Source organism: Echinops telfairi, unplaced genomic scaffold (assembly GCF_000313985.2).
Source record: "Echinops telfairi isolate 266 unplaced genomic scaffold, ASM31398v2 ScPeMD7_7466;HRSCAF=8504, whole genome shotgun sequence".
Classification (NCBI taxonomy): domain Eukaryota; kingdom Metazoa; phylum Chordata; class Mammalia; order Afrosoricida; family Tenrecidae; genus Echinops; species Echinops telfairi.
Genome location: NW_022111366.1, coordinates 4,081,646 through 4,099,092, shown reverse-complemented (window position 1 = coordinate 4,099,092; position 17,447 = coordinate 4,081,646). Strand labels below are relative to the sequence as shown.

The window sequence follows — 17,447 nt, the reverse complement described above, 5'->3', positions numbered from 1 at the left end:
CCTACCTCCATGGTGCTCCAGCTCCACCCTGCCTTCTCTTTTCTTCTGGAAGCATTCAGCAAAGGGGCTGGGAGTGGGTGTGGGAGGCAGATTGGAAGAGTGTGGTGGAGCCAGATGTGAACTGGACCTCCCCTGAGTGAAGAATATGCAACCAAGAGTCCCGTCCCAGCACATCTTTGGGAGGAGTGGCTTCCTAACTTCACTCTCGAGCTGAAACATGGTGCTATCCCACATCCAAGTCCAAACGCCGGTCCAGATTATACATCAAAACTGGCCTGTTATCATGTCTGATTTTTACTGAGCATCTTTGAAGAAGAAAGAGTCCTTTGAGGGGGCTAATTGATCCCAGGCCTGAGAGTTGGACATGGATTTCTATGGCCATTTCAGAAGGAAAATTCCAGGGCTTGAAATCCAGGTACCCCATGATGTTTCAGCCGGAGCACAGGCATTCGGGTCACCAGCACACACAGAGAGCAGGTGCTTTATTTGGCTCCAACAGCACAGAGTCCGTTTTGCCTTGATGGTGATAGCAGCACAGCAAGAGGTGATGCTGTGACGTTCACAGGAGTGACGACCTTCGATAAATCCGAGGAAACTTGTTTAGTAGACACTCGGACGGACAGACCGTGCTAAAAAAAGCCCGCTAGCTATGAAATCATCCACGATCCAGGAGACAGCAAAAGGTGAGTAGTCATCACAGGTATCAAATGCAAACACGTTTATCTCTGAACGGCCTTTGTTTAGGGCTGTGCAGCCCCGGCAATTTCTCAGGTGATTTTCTAACGGATGGCTAGATTGCTACAACTTCTTGCAAGCTGGAAGTTAGATAACTGCTGAGTGGGGTGAGAGGGCAGCCTTGGCAGCCTGAGGTCCTCTGCACAGCCCACTGAGCCAGCTGAGCCCGACTTGAGTGTGAAGCTGCTGCAGCAAATGGAATGGTCCTTTAATCCACAGAGGATGGTCGTTTTCCCATTGATTGAAGTGACATTAAACTGTGCACTGAATTCACAAACTGGCCATCCAGTTAGGCCTCCTAACACATTCAGGGACATTTTCACCCTACATGTTTGGTTAAAAACAATGCTCTATAAACCCACCAGCAGACAGATAGACAGGGTGACTCCCCTTCATGCCATCACCAACTCCAGCAGTGTCATTGAAAGCGACAACCCAGCACGTTTGCATGAAAAATAGGACTTATTTGGATGACGTATATGATGTCATCTTGGACAATTTTATTCCACGAGAGGGATTGTGTAAAGAGGCAGGCAGTTTCTTATGCGGCCACCCCCGGGAACAATCCTCTCCCTCCCCCACAACACAAAGCAGAGCTTGCTTACAGGAATGAATCAGTCCAGAATGGCTGTGCCATCATGTCCTCGGTCCTTATTTTCAAGAGATGGCAAAAGAAACATCTCTTCAAGTGAACGCACTCACCTACCTCGTAAAACAAAGGCGCAGCACCGCTGGCAGACTTCTTCCCTTTCTTAGCTGCACTTCCGAAAAGGACATTCACCTCTTGGATCTGTGAGAAAGGCAATTCATCTGTAATTTTAAAAATGACAAAAAACGAACTGCCTCCTTAAAAAAAATGACCTGGACCTATGTGACTTTCCAATACCTCGGCGCTCTAAGGAGTTTGGAGAGCCTAAGGGTGGAGGGGAACTCCTTAACGAAGCACAATATTCAGAGTCCCCGGTGTGCTGGGTACGTGTGCCACCTGACAGATCCTGTCTATGTTGTCCTTCCCTCTGACATCCGGCAGCCATGAAGCTCCGTTGACTACATTTTGCAACGAGTTTCGTTATAGACGCCCCTGGAATCTTAACCCACAGAGTCTTTTATTATCACCCAATCATTTCTTGAGGAGCCCGAGTGGCAGAAGGGTGACTAACTAACCTCAAGGTCAGCAGTTCAAAACTACCAGCAGCTTCATGAGAGAAAGACGAGGCTTTCTACTCCCGTGAAGAGTGACAGACTTGGGAAGCCCACCGGGGCAGTTCTACTCTGTTCTATAAGGTCTCTATGAGCTGCCCTGCACTCAATGGCAGTGAGGTGTTTTGTTTTTGTAACTTAAAAGAAATGTAATTCACCATAGTATCATGGTGCCTGCAATGGCCTTAGAAACTTAACAAATGAGTGAATCTCGGTCAGAGGGGCAATGCTTACTGCCCAAAAAAACCCCACCAAATCATTGTTCCGAATGAAGTGATTCAAATTTGTTATAATTAAATATTTGTTCACAACAATCCGCTAGCATGTGCAAATAGGCCAAGCATAGTTTTATTTATTTTATTCTATTATTTTAAGCGGGGGTGGGGGTGGGGTGGGGGCGGTCTCCCAAAGGCATGGCGGTAAGCACTGGCAGGTACCTGCTGCAGAATGTCTTCCCACAGGATCACACTGAAGAGCTTACGCTGAGGCGCCTGGACGGCCAGGGTGAGGGCTCGGAGGAGAAGTTCGTCCTCCGTCTGGTTCCCAACCACAAAAGCAATGGACGCCTTCCAATCGTTCTGTTGCAAAAGAAGAAGGAAGGAGATTCTAAACTTCTCCGGCTAGGTAACTTTTGAGTCACAGGCTTCCTCTGAAAATCAGTAACATCCACCCCCACCCCCTAGCCCCCCAGCACCACCCCCTTCCCCAAGGACCCTTACCTGAAAGCCGGAGTTGACCCTGTAGGTCAACTAGCGTCCTCACCACCAATGGCCGCGCGGGGGCGGAATTGGGCCAAGTTTCAGTAACTTGGTTTGAAAACCCTCAAAACACCAGGAAGGTTTAATAAGGACAAAACAAATAACCGACATTGACTGGAACGTTGTTGGACTGTAACTGAACCTATGTCACAACTGTATCCTGCTGATACTCGCTCCAAGAGTATCGCAGCAATCTTGTTTAGTTCCTGGATGGAACCCAGGGCTTTCAAATAACGCCCCAAACATCATACATGTTCCATAGATGTGAGTTGGATGTTAAAGAATACCGAATGCTTTGGGGAGGAAATGGTAGGTGGGGGGCGCTGCATTATTTGGGGTAGAAATTAAATCCCCGGAGGTTTGTAAAGCACAGAGCTGGAAAAATGTCTTTTCCTCCTAAACCAGCACAGGATATCTCTCAACGCTAAGTGATACCTCCTTTCCACTCCTGAGACCTTATGCTAAAACTTTGCCTTGGCCATTAAATTCCGCTTCAAATAATTTAAAGAAAAAAGTTTACAAAATAAGTTCCCGTTTCACTCTCCCTTTCTTTCTGTCCGTGATGATTATAATTTCTTTTGAGGGAAGGCATTTTTGAGAAAGATGACGAGGTAGCTCACTGCATTACCCAGTGTGGGGTGCTGAGGAAAAAGGGCAAACTCCCGCAAGTCAGGACGAGCACACTGCATGCTAACCCCAAGGTGGGCAGCGTGGGCAGAGTCCAGGTGACCGGCTTCCATACGTTCTCCATCCAAGAAGCCCTCTGGGGCAGTTCAACTCTGTAAAACTCTAATGGTCTCCCTGACTCTCGGAACTGACTGGTTGGCAATGGGTTGTGTGCTGTTGGTTTTTGAGTGCCAGCAATCCTGGGAGGTGGAATAAGACAAAGCCATTCTCATTGTCACTGAGTCGATTCCAACTCAGAGCGACCCTACAGGGCAGAATAGAACTGCCCCTGTGGGTTTCTGAGGTTGTAAGTCTTTAAGAGAGTAGAAAGTCCCATCTTTCTCCCTTGGAGCAGCTGGTGGTTTTGAACTGCTGACCTTGCTGAGGTCGGTAGTCCCACACGTAGCCAATATGCCACCAGGGCTCCTGTGAGAAAGTCATTAGAAAAGGGAAATGATAGCATGGGGGGCCCTCGGGTCCTGTAAGCTCTCTGAATCTTCGCTTTCTGATTCACAAAATGAAGGGGCTGGGCAGGGCAAGACGGAAGCTTCCCTCGCTCCTCTGCCGTGCTCTACTGACAGAGAAGCAGCCCCTTTAAGTGGACACGAGAACAATGTCTAAGAAGACACGTACAGGCCAGGGGAGCCTTATGTAAGGCATGACCCTCTGGTCTCTGAGATGTCTGTCACCCAGGTGGTGACAGAACCAGGGGGTCGGTGAGAAGAAAGACCCAAGCTCCAGTTGTCCCTCGTCCTAAGGGAACCCACTGACCTTACATTCCGCTTACTTCTCTCCATGGAAAACTTACTCAGTAGGTAACAAAACTCACCCAAGTTCCAAAGCGAAAACACAAGCCATATGTCCTGTTTCCATTGAGGTTATTTCAACTCAGAGCAACCCTACAGGGCAGAGTAGACCTGCCCTGCCGCCCCCCGCGCGCGCCCCCCCCCCCAAGGGCGTAAATACGCACAGAAGCCCACTGCCTCATCTTCCTCTTGGCGGAGTCGTTGGTGGGTGGGTTTGAACTGGCAGCAGTTAACAGCTGTGCACTTACATACCACTCCACCAAGACTCGTCTCTAAAAGCATAAACATGAGTGCTTAGCTTGGGAAGGGTGTGTGTGTGTGTGTGTGCCCGCACCGGTGTGTGTGCACGCGCACCATGCATGTAGGTGCCCCTCTGAATGTGCTTTCCTTTTATTTTGAGTTAAAAACCATTTTCTGCGCGCTAACTAGCCAGAAGAAGCACGCTTTCAGAATGTTCTGATTGCGAAGAGCAGGCAGGAATCTGTAAAGTGTCCTTTAGAATAATCTCCACTATATATTTCTAAAAGGTCATTCCTGCCATTGTTTTCTTCTGCCTGATCTCTGATTCAAAGCTGCAAACATCGAAGACGGGAAATCTCTCATTCTCACCATGTACATAGCTCCTGAGCAGGCAATTCCTTGACATTTCTGGCAGTTTCCCTGACTATTTTAATGCCCACACTATGCCCCTGCCCCCTTTAACAAGTTTCCTTGCCAGCATTTGAGCTAATGGAGACAGGGAAGGGCTACCTCTCAGCCATCTGTGAGGGATGTCTCAGAAGGATGGTGCTGTAGTTGAACCACCTACTCATTTGTATCTGGTGTCAAAGGCAGGTGTTGAATATTTCTGACCAGGTTTTTTTTTTAAAGGAAGGAAGGAGGAAGAAGAAACAAATTATTTCTTTGAATGTGCCATGTGCCAGGCATATGTTATCTCATGGACTCCCTGAGTAACCCCGTGAAATAGGTGTGTGCATGCTCTGTCGACGGAAAAGCAGAGGCCCAGGGAAGTAAAATAAGCTGTTTAAGGTCTTGTTTGCAGAACCCCTGGAGACCCCAGTCCACAGTGTTACAGTCATTTCTGAACAGTTCTAAGAGTAAGCCTTTGGGATCACAGTGCATTTCCATAGTCCTCACATTGTAGAAGCAATGTTGTCGTTGTTGTTGCTGTTAGGTGCCTCAAGTCAGTCCAGAACCATACAAGCCCTATGCACTATAGATGATGTGTTTTAGAAGCTTACTTCATATCAAGACATTGTGAGATCACAATTTTTAAAATCATCGATTTTCAAGAGTTGAAAAATGTTAAGGAACTTCCCCAGCGTTTTCTCTTCCAAAGCGCAGTCCTTTGGTCAGGTTCGCAGTAAGATACAGCTTAGCAGTCTTCTGGTGCAGTTCCTAGAGCTATATTGAAACTTCTAGGGTTCCGGGAATCCCGTCTCCAATACCTGCTCGGGCTACAGCAGGTGGGGATTTGCTCTGGCGGAGAGGTTTCTACGAGGACTGCCTGGCCGTCCGTCCAGGTTCATCTCTGCACCTGAAGGGGGTCTGAAGAGGACGGCTTCAGTGCAGTTTTCCGTCTAGCCTTTGGACTAGACTCATGATCCAGACCTGGGATCTACTTGACAAAATAGAACCCATGGATGATTTACTCAGTGATGGTGTGTGTGTGGGTGGGGGTGGGGGGGTCTAGTCACATAACTAGACCCCCGATGGTTTGCAAATGAGGCCATAGTCAAACATGAAAACAAGACTAGTGACAAGAGAGGACGCCTACGAAGAAGGGTGCAGCACTGAAGGAATGCACCAGGGGGCAGCAACATGCTAGGAAATGCAGGCTGGTTGTCCGCGAAAGACCAACGAGCACTTCCTGTGGTGTCTTCATCGGGAAGAACAGCTAAATAAACGATGTTCTGCAAGTAAATTCAGGTTCTGAATCTTGCGCATAATATTTAAGGATAGGTATACAAGACAAAATAAAAACCAATATGTTCATATTGTGGTGTGAATACTGTAGGGAATAAAAACACAATCACTGCCCTCACGTCGATTCCAATTCATAGTAATGCTGGACGACAGGGTGGACCTTGAGTTTCCAGGATTGTAACTCTTTTCAGGAGTAGAAAGCCCTATCTTTCTCTCTTGCAGCAGTTGGTGGTTTCAAACGGAAGACCTTGCAATTAGCAGCCCAACACATAGCCACTATGCTATCAAAGGAGACCCCAAATCTTAAATATGATTTATAGAGACACCTTTATTACAGGACAAAGACAAAGCAAAGACACTTCATCCGAATGAGGGAGACCATCGCACAAGTCCATCAGGGCATCCGACACTTACAGAGAGCCAGTGGGTTGATTCAACAAGATTTGGGAGGGCAAAGGAAATGGTCATACAAGTGTGATTGGTGATCAATATCTCACCGTTTCAGGCAGGATGACCATGATTGGGACCTGCACATTATGCTCGACAGAAGACCTTATAAGGTTAGTTTAAGGTCCTTGACTAAGGTAGTCAGGGCCCTGCTACCCCAATTCTCATTGAGTGTACACCCTGGACCGTAGAGGGGAGTATCCATAATCCACTTTTAAACACACTTGGTCTGAGGCTAAAACTATTCCCATTGCCAGTTAAAGGGTCAGAAAGAAATTCAATAGAGAAGGCTTAATCTCTGTGGAAACTCAAAAATGGATTTGGGGTATTCGCTGTTATCTGTATCCTCCTGCAAACTTAGTGGACAAAATGTAAACTCCAGGGACTGGCAAAAGATTGAGCAAATCAACCGTGGAAGGGACACAATCCGAATGACCCTTGGAAAAGTGATGGTGAGGTTTCGACTCACTCACTCTGGACACGTCTTCGGGAGAGACCCAGTGCTCGAAAGGGAATTCGGGACTGATCAGTGAAAACCCTCCATGACACCACCGACCACCCAATAACCACAACCCAAACCCAATCAAGCCCACTGGCTGCCACCGAACCCATGCCAGCTCAGAATGATCCTGCAGGGCACAGTAGAACTGACCCTGTGGGTTTCCGTGGCTGAAACTTTTGACAGCAATAGAAAGCCCCATCTTTCTCCTGGGAGCAACTGGTGGTTTAGAACTGCTGACCTTGAGATTAGCCTCATGCGAAACCATTATGTCCCGAAGGCTCACAACAGTGGAATTAGATACCAAACGTCATGATGCTGGTGCAGGGCCAGGTCACGCTATGCCGTTCATGCTTCATGCTGTCCGGAATCAGGGCTCACGCAAAGGCACAACAACAACGATCCCGAAGTTCTACTAACGGGCAGCACAATGAAGTTTGGCCAAACAGTGGAGAAAAATAAACCTTCACCCATGTAGTTCACCCCAACATTCAGTTAAGTCAAGTCCTTCAAGCCGAGTCCACAGGGAGGCAAGAGAAAAGAGATGCTGCCCAGGAGGGAGAAGGAAAGCCTCACGTGTGCACCTGTGAGCCTTGCGCGCTTCGACCTGGGGGTGAATTTGTCCAAGGTGGCCCCAGAAGTCGGGGTGTCATTAGTAGCGTTACCCTAGAGAAGGAAAACCTGACCTGCAGGAGAAGCCCTGCACTGGGCGGATCCCGCAGTGAGTCAAGAGGTTCAGGTCTGGCATGCCTCAGACACCTTAGGAAATCAAGTTGGCTCTCTGCTGCCCAGGGGCATCCATGGTACATGATTACGGCTACGTCTTGCCCTCTAACCATTACCGATAAAATTATTCCAAGGATGGAATGAAGTCATGTATGGACACGATCCATTACCTTTTATTTACTTTACCAGCCTCACCTAATTTAAAGCCTGGCAGGAGGGCGTCTAAAGCCTGGCAGGAGGGCGTCTTAATGCAAACACTCACATACTAGTCTCCTAAGGTCAGAGAGCATTCCTGTAAGCCCTGGGGGCCTGGCTGTCTCACCCAAGGAAGTCTCCTGTCCCAGAGACACAGGGTCAGTTTCTGACGACTTTCTTTCACATCTTGCAAAGTCTCAGATTCTCCCCTCGGCATTCCCGTATTCTAACTACAAAAGCCAAGCCTGAAACAAGTTTAAAGGAGCTTTTTGGATGATGGGCTCGGCGTTGCTTTTTTCTGCACATTTAACGGGCGGGTCACTCGAACTGATGCTGACTCACGGCAAGCTTATTGGACAGGGTAGAACAGTCCCTGGGGGTTTCCTAGACTGTAACTCTTTATGGGAGTAGAAAGCCCAGTCCTCCTCCTGAGGAGCAGCTGGTGGTTTCAAACTGCCAACCTTGTGGATTACAGCCCAACGCATAACCACTACGCCACCGGGGCTCCGACAGGCGGGCACAATGGTGCAAACAAGTGGCCGTCCAGTCGATTCTTGCTCATGGAGACCCCACGTGTAGGGCAGAAGCTCTGTGATCCCTAGCGGTTTTCATTGACTGATTTTTTTTTTTTCATTTATAGATCACTAAGTCTTTTTCAAAGGGGCTCAGGGTAGGCTTGAACCTCCAACTTCTCAGTTAGCCGACGAGCAAGATAGGCGTTGGGACCATCCAGGAACCACTAGGCTGCCAGGGGCAAATGCAGTAATGGGACACAGTGCTCTCCTGTGGCCTTTGCTTGCAGGTCAGGACAAACCAGATGCCCTGAAAGACGTAAAGCGAGACTTCGACAGTCCTCAGTGCCGAACTGATCAGAGTCTGATGAGTTCTAGGAGCCAGAAGTGGTCAACACCTTTATTAGAAGATGTCCTACAGCCCTGAGTAAAATCAAGGCAGCATTTAAAAAGTCAGGTTTTGTTAAGAGTTACTTAACACTGCCCAGATATGCAAACTTGTGCTTTATGTCAATACGCCGCTGAAAGGATCACCTTTTTGTTCAGTAGATTTACTGCCAAATGGATAGGGATTTCTGAATGTCTTTCTCATTCGGGGTTTTTCCTTCAAAAGGAGTCTTGGATCTGCATCAGCAAAGGAGTGTTAGTATGGGCTATTGGCCAGCAGCAGAAATATTTTTATTGCATAGAACTGGCTGCTACAATGGTATTTGTTTCAAAAAAGGGATTCTAACTACAAAATAGGTCTTGGAAACCCATGTTATAAATGTGTACTTAATTGTTGTATAATAACCAAGACAATACAAACAACCAGTGTATTAGTCTGGGTACTTTGGAGAAACAAATCCACAGTGACTCATGTATAAGAGAGAGTTTTATGTAAAGAAAATGTGCATCACGAAAACATCCCAACCCAATGCTGCCCAAGCCCACAAGTCCAACATTAAGCCATTAACCCAACACCAGTCCACAAAGTCCTCCACCTCACAAAACAGAGGCAATGATGCCGACTGCAGGAGGAAAGCTGAGTCAGTGAATGAACAAGCATCTCAGCACTAGCAGGGGTCTCGACACGGCTGCTCCAGCACCCAGGGCTGCATTGGGATAGGTCCATGCGGCTTCTCCTTGGGGATGTCTTGTAGGAAGTCAATCTTGCAAGCTGAAGCAGGGAACTGCTAAGGCAGCTGTACCCGGTGCAACCATCACAAAACAAGAGACCCGAGAACTAGAAAGGCGAGGCTCACCACCCATTTATCCCTCCACCTTTCAATTAGCCCCACATTTGATTATCAGCCAGGCTGGCACAATTAACTAACTCAACCAGATTATGCCCTTACCTAATTCCTTTTACTGGCTCTACCAAAGCCCAAACCCACTGCTGTGGAGCTGACACTGACTCAAAGTGACTGCTCAGGGCAGTGTGGAGCGGCCGCTCAAGTGTCCCAGGCCATCATCTTTCCGCAAGCAGACTGCCGCGTCTGCCTCCCATGGTGCCGACGATGGGTTCAAGCTGCCGACCTTTTAGTTAGCAGACTAGTGCCTTAGCCACCGCAACACCAAGGCTCTTTGTCTTCACCATGACAAATTATTTCTGATGATCAAGCCCTCACAGTTTATCATCAAGAGCATAGCTTGACATCATCCTCACCCTAAGGTTGTAAGTAATTCTGGTTTAGGAAGTGGTGCCTGTGCTTGTTTGTCCTCTTGACTAGACCTGCAACTTTTTAGAAGGAAGATGACGTTGTACTGGCTTGTGCTCCCCACAGAAGAGAAACAGTCAGGCTCCCGGCACAAATGCCTGTTGGAGTAAAGGGCACTTGACCCTAGAGAATTTGGACCCTCAGAGCCATGTGCCATTCGACTATCCCATGCCCACCATCTCCAAGTTCTTTAGGAGGAGAGGAGACTGCCTTTGATCAAATATAGTTCATCAGACCAGCACCAGGAACCACGGTTTGGGAAACGAAGCCCTGGAGTGATTCTTCTCCTACGATCAGTTTGCTGGAAAGCGCCTAGGATGCAGCCAGAGGAAGGGGCTTTCCCAGAGAGTAGCGAAACAGCCAGAGACTCCCATGCAACATTAAACACACCGACAAGCAAAAACTCACTGCCATTGAGTCAAAGTTGACTCATAGTGACCCAAAAACGACAGAGTTGAACTGCCCCTTTGGGTTTCTGAGGCTTTATGAAAGCAGAGAGAGCCCCATCTTTCTCCCTCTGAGAGGCTGGTGGGCTTTGTGCACAGCCACTACACTACCAGGCTTCCTGACACTGACCAGAAAACAATTCTTCCCATCTCCTTCCTTTTTTCCATTCCCTCCTAGCTCCCATTAAGAAAGAAAGAAAGAAAAAAAGGCCTGTCCCCTGTTCCCTTACACCTACCACCTCTAGGCTGCCTGTTGGTGAGCCCTTTCTCTTCAAGTTGCTGTTAAAACTTTGAGCTTGAGTTTATGGCGCGAGACAGAGTTAAACAGTACCCGCCATGAGTTGTCCAGGTTCAGAGACCAGGGGGGAGGTCTGAACCTAACATCTACTCCTGCTGCAGTGCCACTCTCCAACTCTATCTCCATCTATTGACCTCTGTCCAGTGTCGAGTTCGACCCTATATCTCTTGACTTGGTAACTTGAAACCAGCTATGGTCAGGGTGATTCAACCACTCTAATGGCAACTGCTACCAACTATGGCTTAGCAAGGCTGCCTCCATCCCACGAAGGCCTGTGTGTCTGTGTCTATGGCTGCTTTAGAGATCATTTTGATTGGCAAGGCCAAGATCCTTCAAAAAGCCTTGATGAGGACAAAGAAGGTTTTATCTATTTTGCTTACTCTTCCCAAATACACATTTGCAACAGCAATGCTCTGTGCAAACTAGCAAGTGTGTGCGAGTGTGGAGCTTCAGGGTTGGCCCAATGTGACACACCATGCTCTAAAATGGGCTCAATGAAAAGCAAGTGGCAACAGACTGAACAACCCACTCCGGATCCCTGCTTTCCTTTAGACAATTCCTTTACTTCCCTGCTCTGTACATAGGAGGCATGGCCTTGGAAGGCTCTGGAGTACCCCTCATCTCCAGGTGAGCAGGTCCCCTCTCACACTTGATGGTACCCTGGAGTTGTATAGGTCAGTTTGGCATGCTGGATAAAATACTAAACTCATTGGGCCAAGCCAGGATTTCTGGACACAGATCACAAAGCACCAGCTGTGTGTCCTTGGGCAAGTTCCTTACCTTATCTGTGTCTCTTGTGTAAATGAGGATAATGTTAGTTCCTACCTCCTGAGAAAACCTACAGAAAGCACCTCTGAGCACAGCACGCAGCAATAACCTCAACCATCATCACTGATGTTACTTTAGGAACTTTCTACTCTGGGCCAGTCATTGGGACCAACATGGCTATACTACACACACTGTTTCAAGTGTAGGTTAATCCAGAAAATGGAATCAATCAGCAGTTGTATCATGAAACAGTTGCACATATCGGTTTGGATGTCAATCAATTTTCAAAATAGTTTTCTCTTTCATCATAATAAATTTGTTAAGCAGCACATTTCCGAAACAGTTCATTCCCTTGAAAGAGTGGCCACAATTATGAACATACAGTGTTTAAAAAAAGCCAAACGCATATAATTGTTCACAGCTCTGAGAGAGCAGGTGAGAGTGTGGCAGGAGGTATCTTATTACCATTTCAGACCTGGGGCAAGTCTGTCAGAGATATAATCCCATCACCAATCATAAAATAAAAGCATCGGTTACAGTCCAGCGAGAAGACATTGAGCTCTGGATTTTGTACAAAGACTGATTAAGGGGATGACGAGCCATGGGGCAGGGGAATAAGGGGAAGGTGTGCGGCACTAGACTAACTTTCATCAGAGATGAGGAGCTAGTTTTGTGACTTAAAAAAAATACAAGAAATTGGATCCGTTGCTTGGTAGTTGAATTGCAAATATTAATCTGGATTAATTTACAGATATAGACCTAAAGCAGATGTCAGGAAAGACCAGTTCTTAAAGGAGGGAGAGAGAGGCAGTGTGTTAGTCTGGGTAGACTAGAGAAACAACTCCACAAAAACTCATATTTATATAAAAGAGTTTTATATAAAGGGTAAGTGTACATTAAGAAAGCATCCTAACCTAGTGCTGTCCAATCCCTTAAGTCCAACATTAACCCATTTGTCCAACACCGATCTACAAAGTCCTCCTCAATCTCACAAAACACATGCAATGATGCTGACTGCATGAGGAAAGTCCAATCAGTGACCATGTAAGCATCTCAGATCTGGCAGGGATCTCCACATGGCTGCTCCAGCACCCAGAGCTGCACTGGGGTAGGTCCATGTGGCTTCTCCTCAGGGATGGCTTGCAGGAAGTGAGCCTTGCCAGCTGAAGCAGAGAACTGGCTAAGGCAGCTGCACCTTGGTCTGACTATCAGAGAGCAAGAGACCCAAGAACAAGAAAGGCAAGGTTCACTGAGCCATTTATTTCTCTGCCCTTCAATTAATCCCACATGTGTTTATCGGCCAGGTTGGCCCAATAAACCTTAACTCTCTCAGGCAGGAGGGGAGGGAAGGAGGAGGGAGGAAAGGAGGAAGAAAAGACGAAAGGGAGTAAGCAGATGGGGGAGTTGAGTAGGAAGGCAGAAAGAGAGGAGAGGAGGGAAGGAAGGGAGAAAGGATGGAAGGAGGGAGATAAGGGAAGGGAAGAAAGAACGGGAAGGAGAGAGGAAAGGAAAGAGAAAGACAGGCCTGAGCCTTAGTTTACTCTCTCTCCACAGAGGACAGGCTCCGTGGCCGGCTCGTATCATCTGGCGCCCCAAGGCCCACAGCTATTTCCCCATGTTTCCCACCTTATAGGCCTCTTGGGAGTCTCCCTTCCTTCCTCTTCTTGGATGGTATTAAAGTTCCCTACATCAGCTTCTGGTCAACTCAGGGAATTGGTTGCTGATTTTCCAAGCTGGTAAACAGTTACACCCCTCCAGGCTTAAGTGACTCTTGCCATCTAAAAGCATCTCTTTTCTCAAGGTTGCATGGACTCCTGGACTGAGTCTGAGGGAGGTACTGCTAATGCCGCTGGTTAAGGTGCTAGGCTGAGCTGGTGGAAAACCTGCCCCTAGAATCACACCACCTACACAACTTCCTAACTGCCCATGTGCCTGGCACATAGTAGCATTCAATAAATGTTTCTTGAACTTAGCAGCCAAAACCACACAGTAAAGAAAATTTTTACGCATGCTTAGTATGGGAAGGCTGACTGAGTATGCGGCATTTTATCAGCCACACTCAGCCTTTTGGAAGGAGTCATGCATACCACTGAATAGCTATTTGAATTAAAGAAAGAGCTTATACCTTTGATGTATAGACAATGCTGCACATGTCTTAAGTTCGCCGATGGGAAATACAGAAAGAGCTTTACTGCACATGCACATGCTAGCTGGCTGGCTTCCGTGGTCTTAATCCACATTAAACTTGATCAGTAAGTCAAGTTATTGAAATTCTGGTGTAAGGTAAGACTCAGAGCTCTGGGGTGATGTTCAATCCTGCCACTATCGTCTGTTAGCCAAATGGCCTTGGTCACATTTTGTGAGTCAGTTTTCATATATATCTATATCTATATGATCTCTGTCTATAGCTAGCTAGCTATAGACATGGCTCTAATAATATAACTTTCCAGAGGTCAACAAGATTGAGCAAATGCACGTAGAATCCTTTTGTAAGTTGTAAAATGCTCCATGAAAGAGTAAAATATTAATGTTCTCTCCCTTAAGAGTTCTGCAAAAGTGACTTAAAAGAGATTATTGCTTCTGCAATTCTTAATTAGAGTACATCTTGGGGTTCTTCTTTGGATAATTTAGCTTTGGATTTCAGGCAATCTGATTATTTTTCTTTCATTTTTCATGCAGCCCTTGGCCCATCCCACCAACCTAGCACATGAGCCTAGTTCAATTTTGCTCCATGCATCAGAGAGTTTTAAGACAGCTATTAAAACACCACATGGAAAAGCTTTGCAGGGAATTCTACTCCACAGAGAAACCACAGAAACCACTACACACCTTAACTCTCTCCCCACCCCCAACAGTTGGCTAACATTACTGCTCCATTATGTTACTACAATCCCACCAGTTTTATTGCTTGGAGCAAAATCTGAGGTCCAAAATGAACTTCAGAACATAAAAAGTAAAACAAACCTCAAGAGGAAACAAGCTTCTTTGGGTTTTCAAACAAATATTACATATCAGAGACATTCTTCTAACAGAGGAGACCAAGCAAAGCCAAGAGGAGTCCAGCTAATTGCTCCGCAAATGTAAAATTGGAATCAGGGGCTCACCCCAAAGAAAGAAAACCTCCTTTCATCATCAGATATTAAAGACTACAACTTTTCATCAACTCTTTTCTCAGACATGAGGCCCTTGTTTACCTTCCAATGGCCCTGGATGTTCAGTCACCACCTTGCACATTAGAAATTAATGCTTATTTTCAAGCCTCTATATGAGTTCATCGTCTACCTTCGGGGAGCCATTTTCTTTTGCTTTCACTCTTTCCTTTCTCTAATTTTAATGGCATTGACTCACTGAACAGTCTGAAACTAGTCCAGGAATTATAACCATAGCACTAGAGCTACTTAGGGGAAGCCAAATAACCAACCAACACCTTTCCTAATACGCCATCCATGAGCCACCGCTGTTGCTTGGTTAGTTAACTCGTACGAGCCGCTCACTTTCTTCCAAGGACCCCCATCCCTAGTGGGAGTTAAGTTTTGAGATCCATCTTGAGAGAGTACCGCATACCAAAGGCTACCTCAGACTACTACCAGGGGACAGGACTATCTTGACCATAAACACTCTATTTGTTCCAGCATTCAATACACTGTCCAAAATATGCTTTGGGAAGCAAACTATATCCTCTGTATTGCCTGTAAGATCTGGAAGTAGAGCAAAAATCCTTTTTTTTGGGTTGTGAATCTCAGATCTAAAAACATGGTCTTAGAGGGATGGTGCAAGCATAAAGGGGCAGACAAAGACGATCTTGGCCCTGTTGTCAGACCTAGATACCTGAGTCTGTATATTATTAGTGGGGAATGGTGTGTGGGGATCTGTCAATTCCCTGGGATTAGCTCAGAAGATAGATGAGAATGTACCTTGAACAATAAATGTGTCATCAAATTGTACTCTATCTGAATCCAACAAAAAAGAGTAGCAGTTAACCTCAATAAGTACTTATTACGTACTGTGATGTAACAAACTGCAGAGACCACACAAAGATGACTAAGACATGAATGCCAGGTTGTGCTAACGCATGCTTGCAGTTCCAGAGTAAATTCCTTAAAGGATCAAATCCCTTACAAAGGCTACTTGGTGGCATCGATGGCAAATTAACTGGCAGGAGTATCGGCATGTACTGTTCCACAGAGCATCCTGACTTTTACAACCTCCCCAGGGCCCGGATGTTCAAGGAAGGTGAGAGGCAGGAGCCCTGCTGCTCAGTGAGGAGAATGAATCAAGACTCCTAATCCATAAGTGGAGGGTAAGAACTACTGAGCAATGTCTATCTGCACTGCCAGCGGAAGGTAGATTCGAGTGTGGTGGGCGGGGGCTGCGTTGGGGGATGGTCTTAGGCAGTACCTGAGATCCTTTTTCCTAAAGTGTTTATCATTTTCTCCAGACATCCACTCCACAGTCCCTTTTTTGTTTCTTTTTCAGGAAGAGAAGGGACTGTGAGGAGATGGACAGGCAGGCGAGGCAGAGGTGAGCCAGAGGGAAGGAACCTCGGAAGCCAGATGAGGAGTGGTGTATTTGGTCAAGGGTAAGAGAAGACCACCCGTGACCCTAACTAGAGCAGGTCCATTGGCGTGGACCTGCTTCCTGCTCCTTCCTTCACTGATGCCATCCACACAACCACATCGTCCACACAGCTCCTTTACAGGATGTACGGTGTGCCAAAGTAGTCCCCAGCCACGGTCAGGAGAGGTCTAAAGTTCTAGATCTGGTTACCGGTCTTAGTTTTCTTCTATTTACTTATTACACAGTTACATCAGGGTAATAATTCATTATAACGATTCTTCTCATTAATTCCCTAGCAGTCTTTTCAATCACTCTTTCAATAGCATAATAAAAAAATGCAGTGGATTTAGTGTCAGAAAACTTGATTTTCAGTCCACATGGTTTTGGAAAAACATTCAAATACTCAGAAATTGGATCCTAGTAGAATAACAATACTTACAGCAGAGGACTTTTTATTCATTCAAACAAATATCTACTGAGTGCATAATGTTAAATTGGACATTAGGAATAACATGCATGGGGACAAGGCATAGTCACTGTCCGTAAACAGCCTGGGGATGGATGGAAATAAACACACAAATGCACAAAGCTAGGTGCAAAGTGCTTATATGTACAAGCATAGCATAGCTATAAAACACTGTACAGAATGTACATTTTAATGATCACATTATGCACCGTAATTTACTAATAATTAGCATTTATTACATGGGAACCCATGCTGCATATACAATCCTAAAGGACACAATGATGCATGTGAGCAATTAAAAGGAATGAATTAAATCTGTGTATCCCAACATGGATCAACCTCAAAAACATGTTTAGTGAAAATAATCTCATTTCAGAATTGGCAATTGCACTGTGGAATACATTATAGGGCTCTTTATATAAATCTAACAATCATACACACAGTAAACAATACTATTCATTATTCATCAATACACACAGATATAAAGCTGGGACAATATACAGAAAATTCACAATTTGTTGTTGTTATTGCTGTTAAGTACTCTCAAGCCAGTTTCAATTCATATTGACCCTATGCACAATTATGAAACATTGCCAATCATGCATCATCCTCACAATTGTTGTTCGAGCTCATTGTTGAAGCTACCCTGTCAATACTTCTTTTTTTTAAAAAAACATTTTATTAGGGGCTCATACAACTGTTATCACAATCCATACACACATCAATTGTGTAAAGCGCATTT

General features: G+C 46.0%; 1 protein-coding gene across 1 annotated transcript in view; it reads right to left on the bottom strand.

Annotated features, from left to right (window-relative positions):
• The window catches only part of SPAG17 (sperm associated antigen 17), a 274,115-nt gene that overhangs the window by 236,429 nt on the left and 20,239 nt on the right, over positions 1 to 17,447 (bottom strand). Inside the window, exons 2-3 of the mRNA XM_045283716.1 lie at positions 2,373 to 2,513; positions 1,442 to 1,525 (exon numbers count right to left, since the gene is read on the bottom strand). Coding sequence (XP_045139651.1) covers positions 1,442 to 1,525; positions 2,373 to 2,513 — 225 coding nt within the window. The remainder of the gene's footprint in view (positions 1 to 1,441; positions 1,526 to 2,372; positions 2,514 to 17,447) is intronic.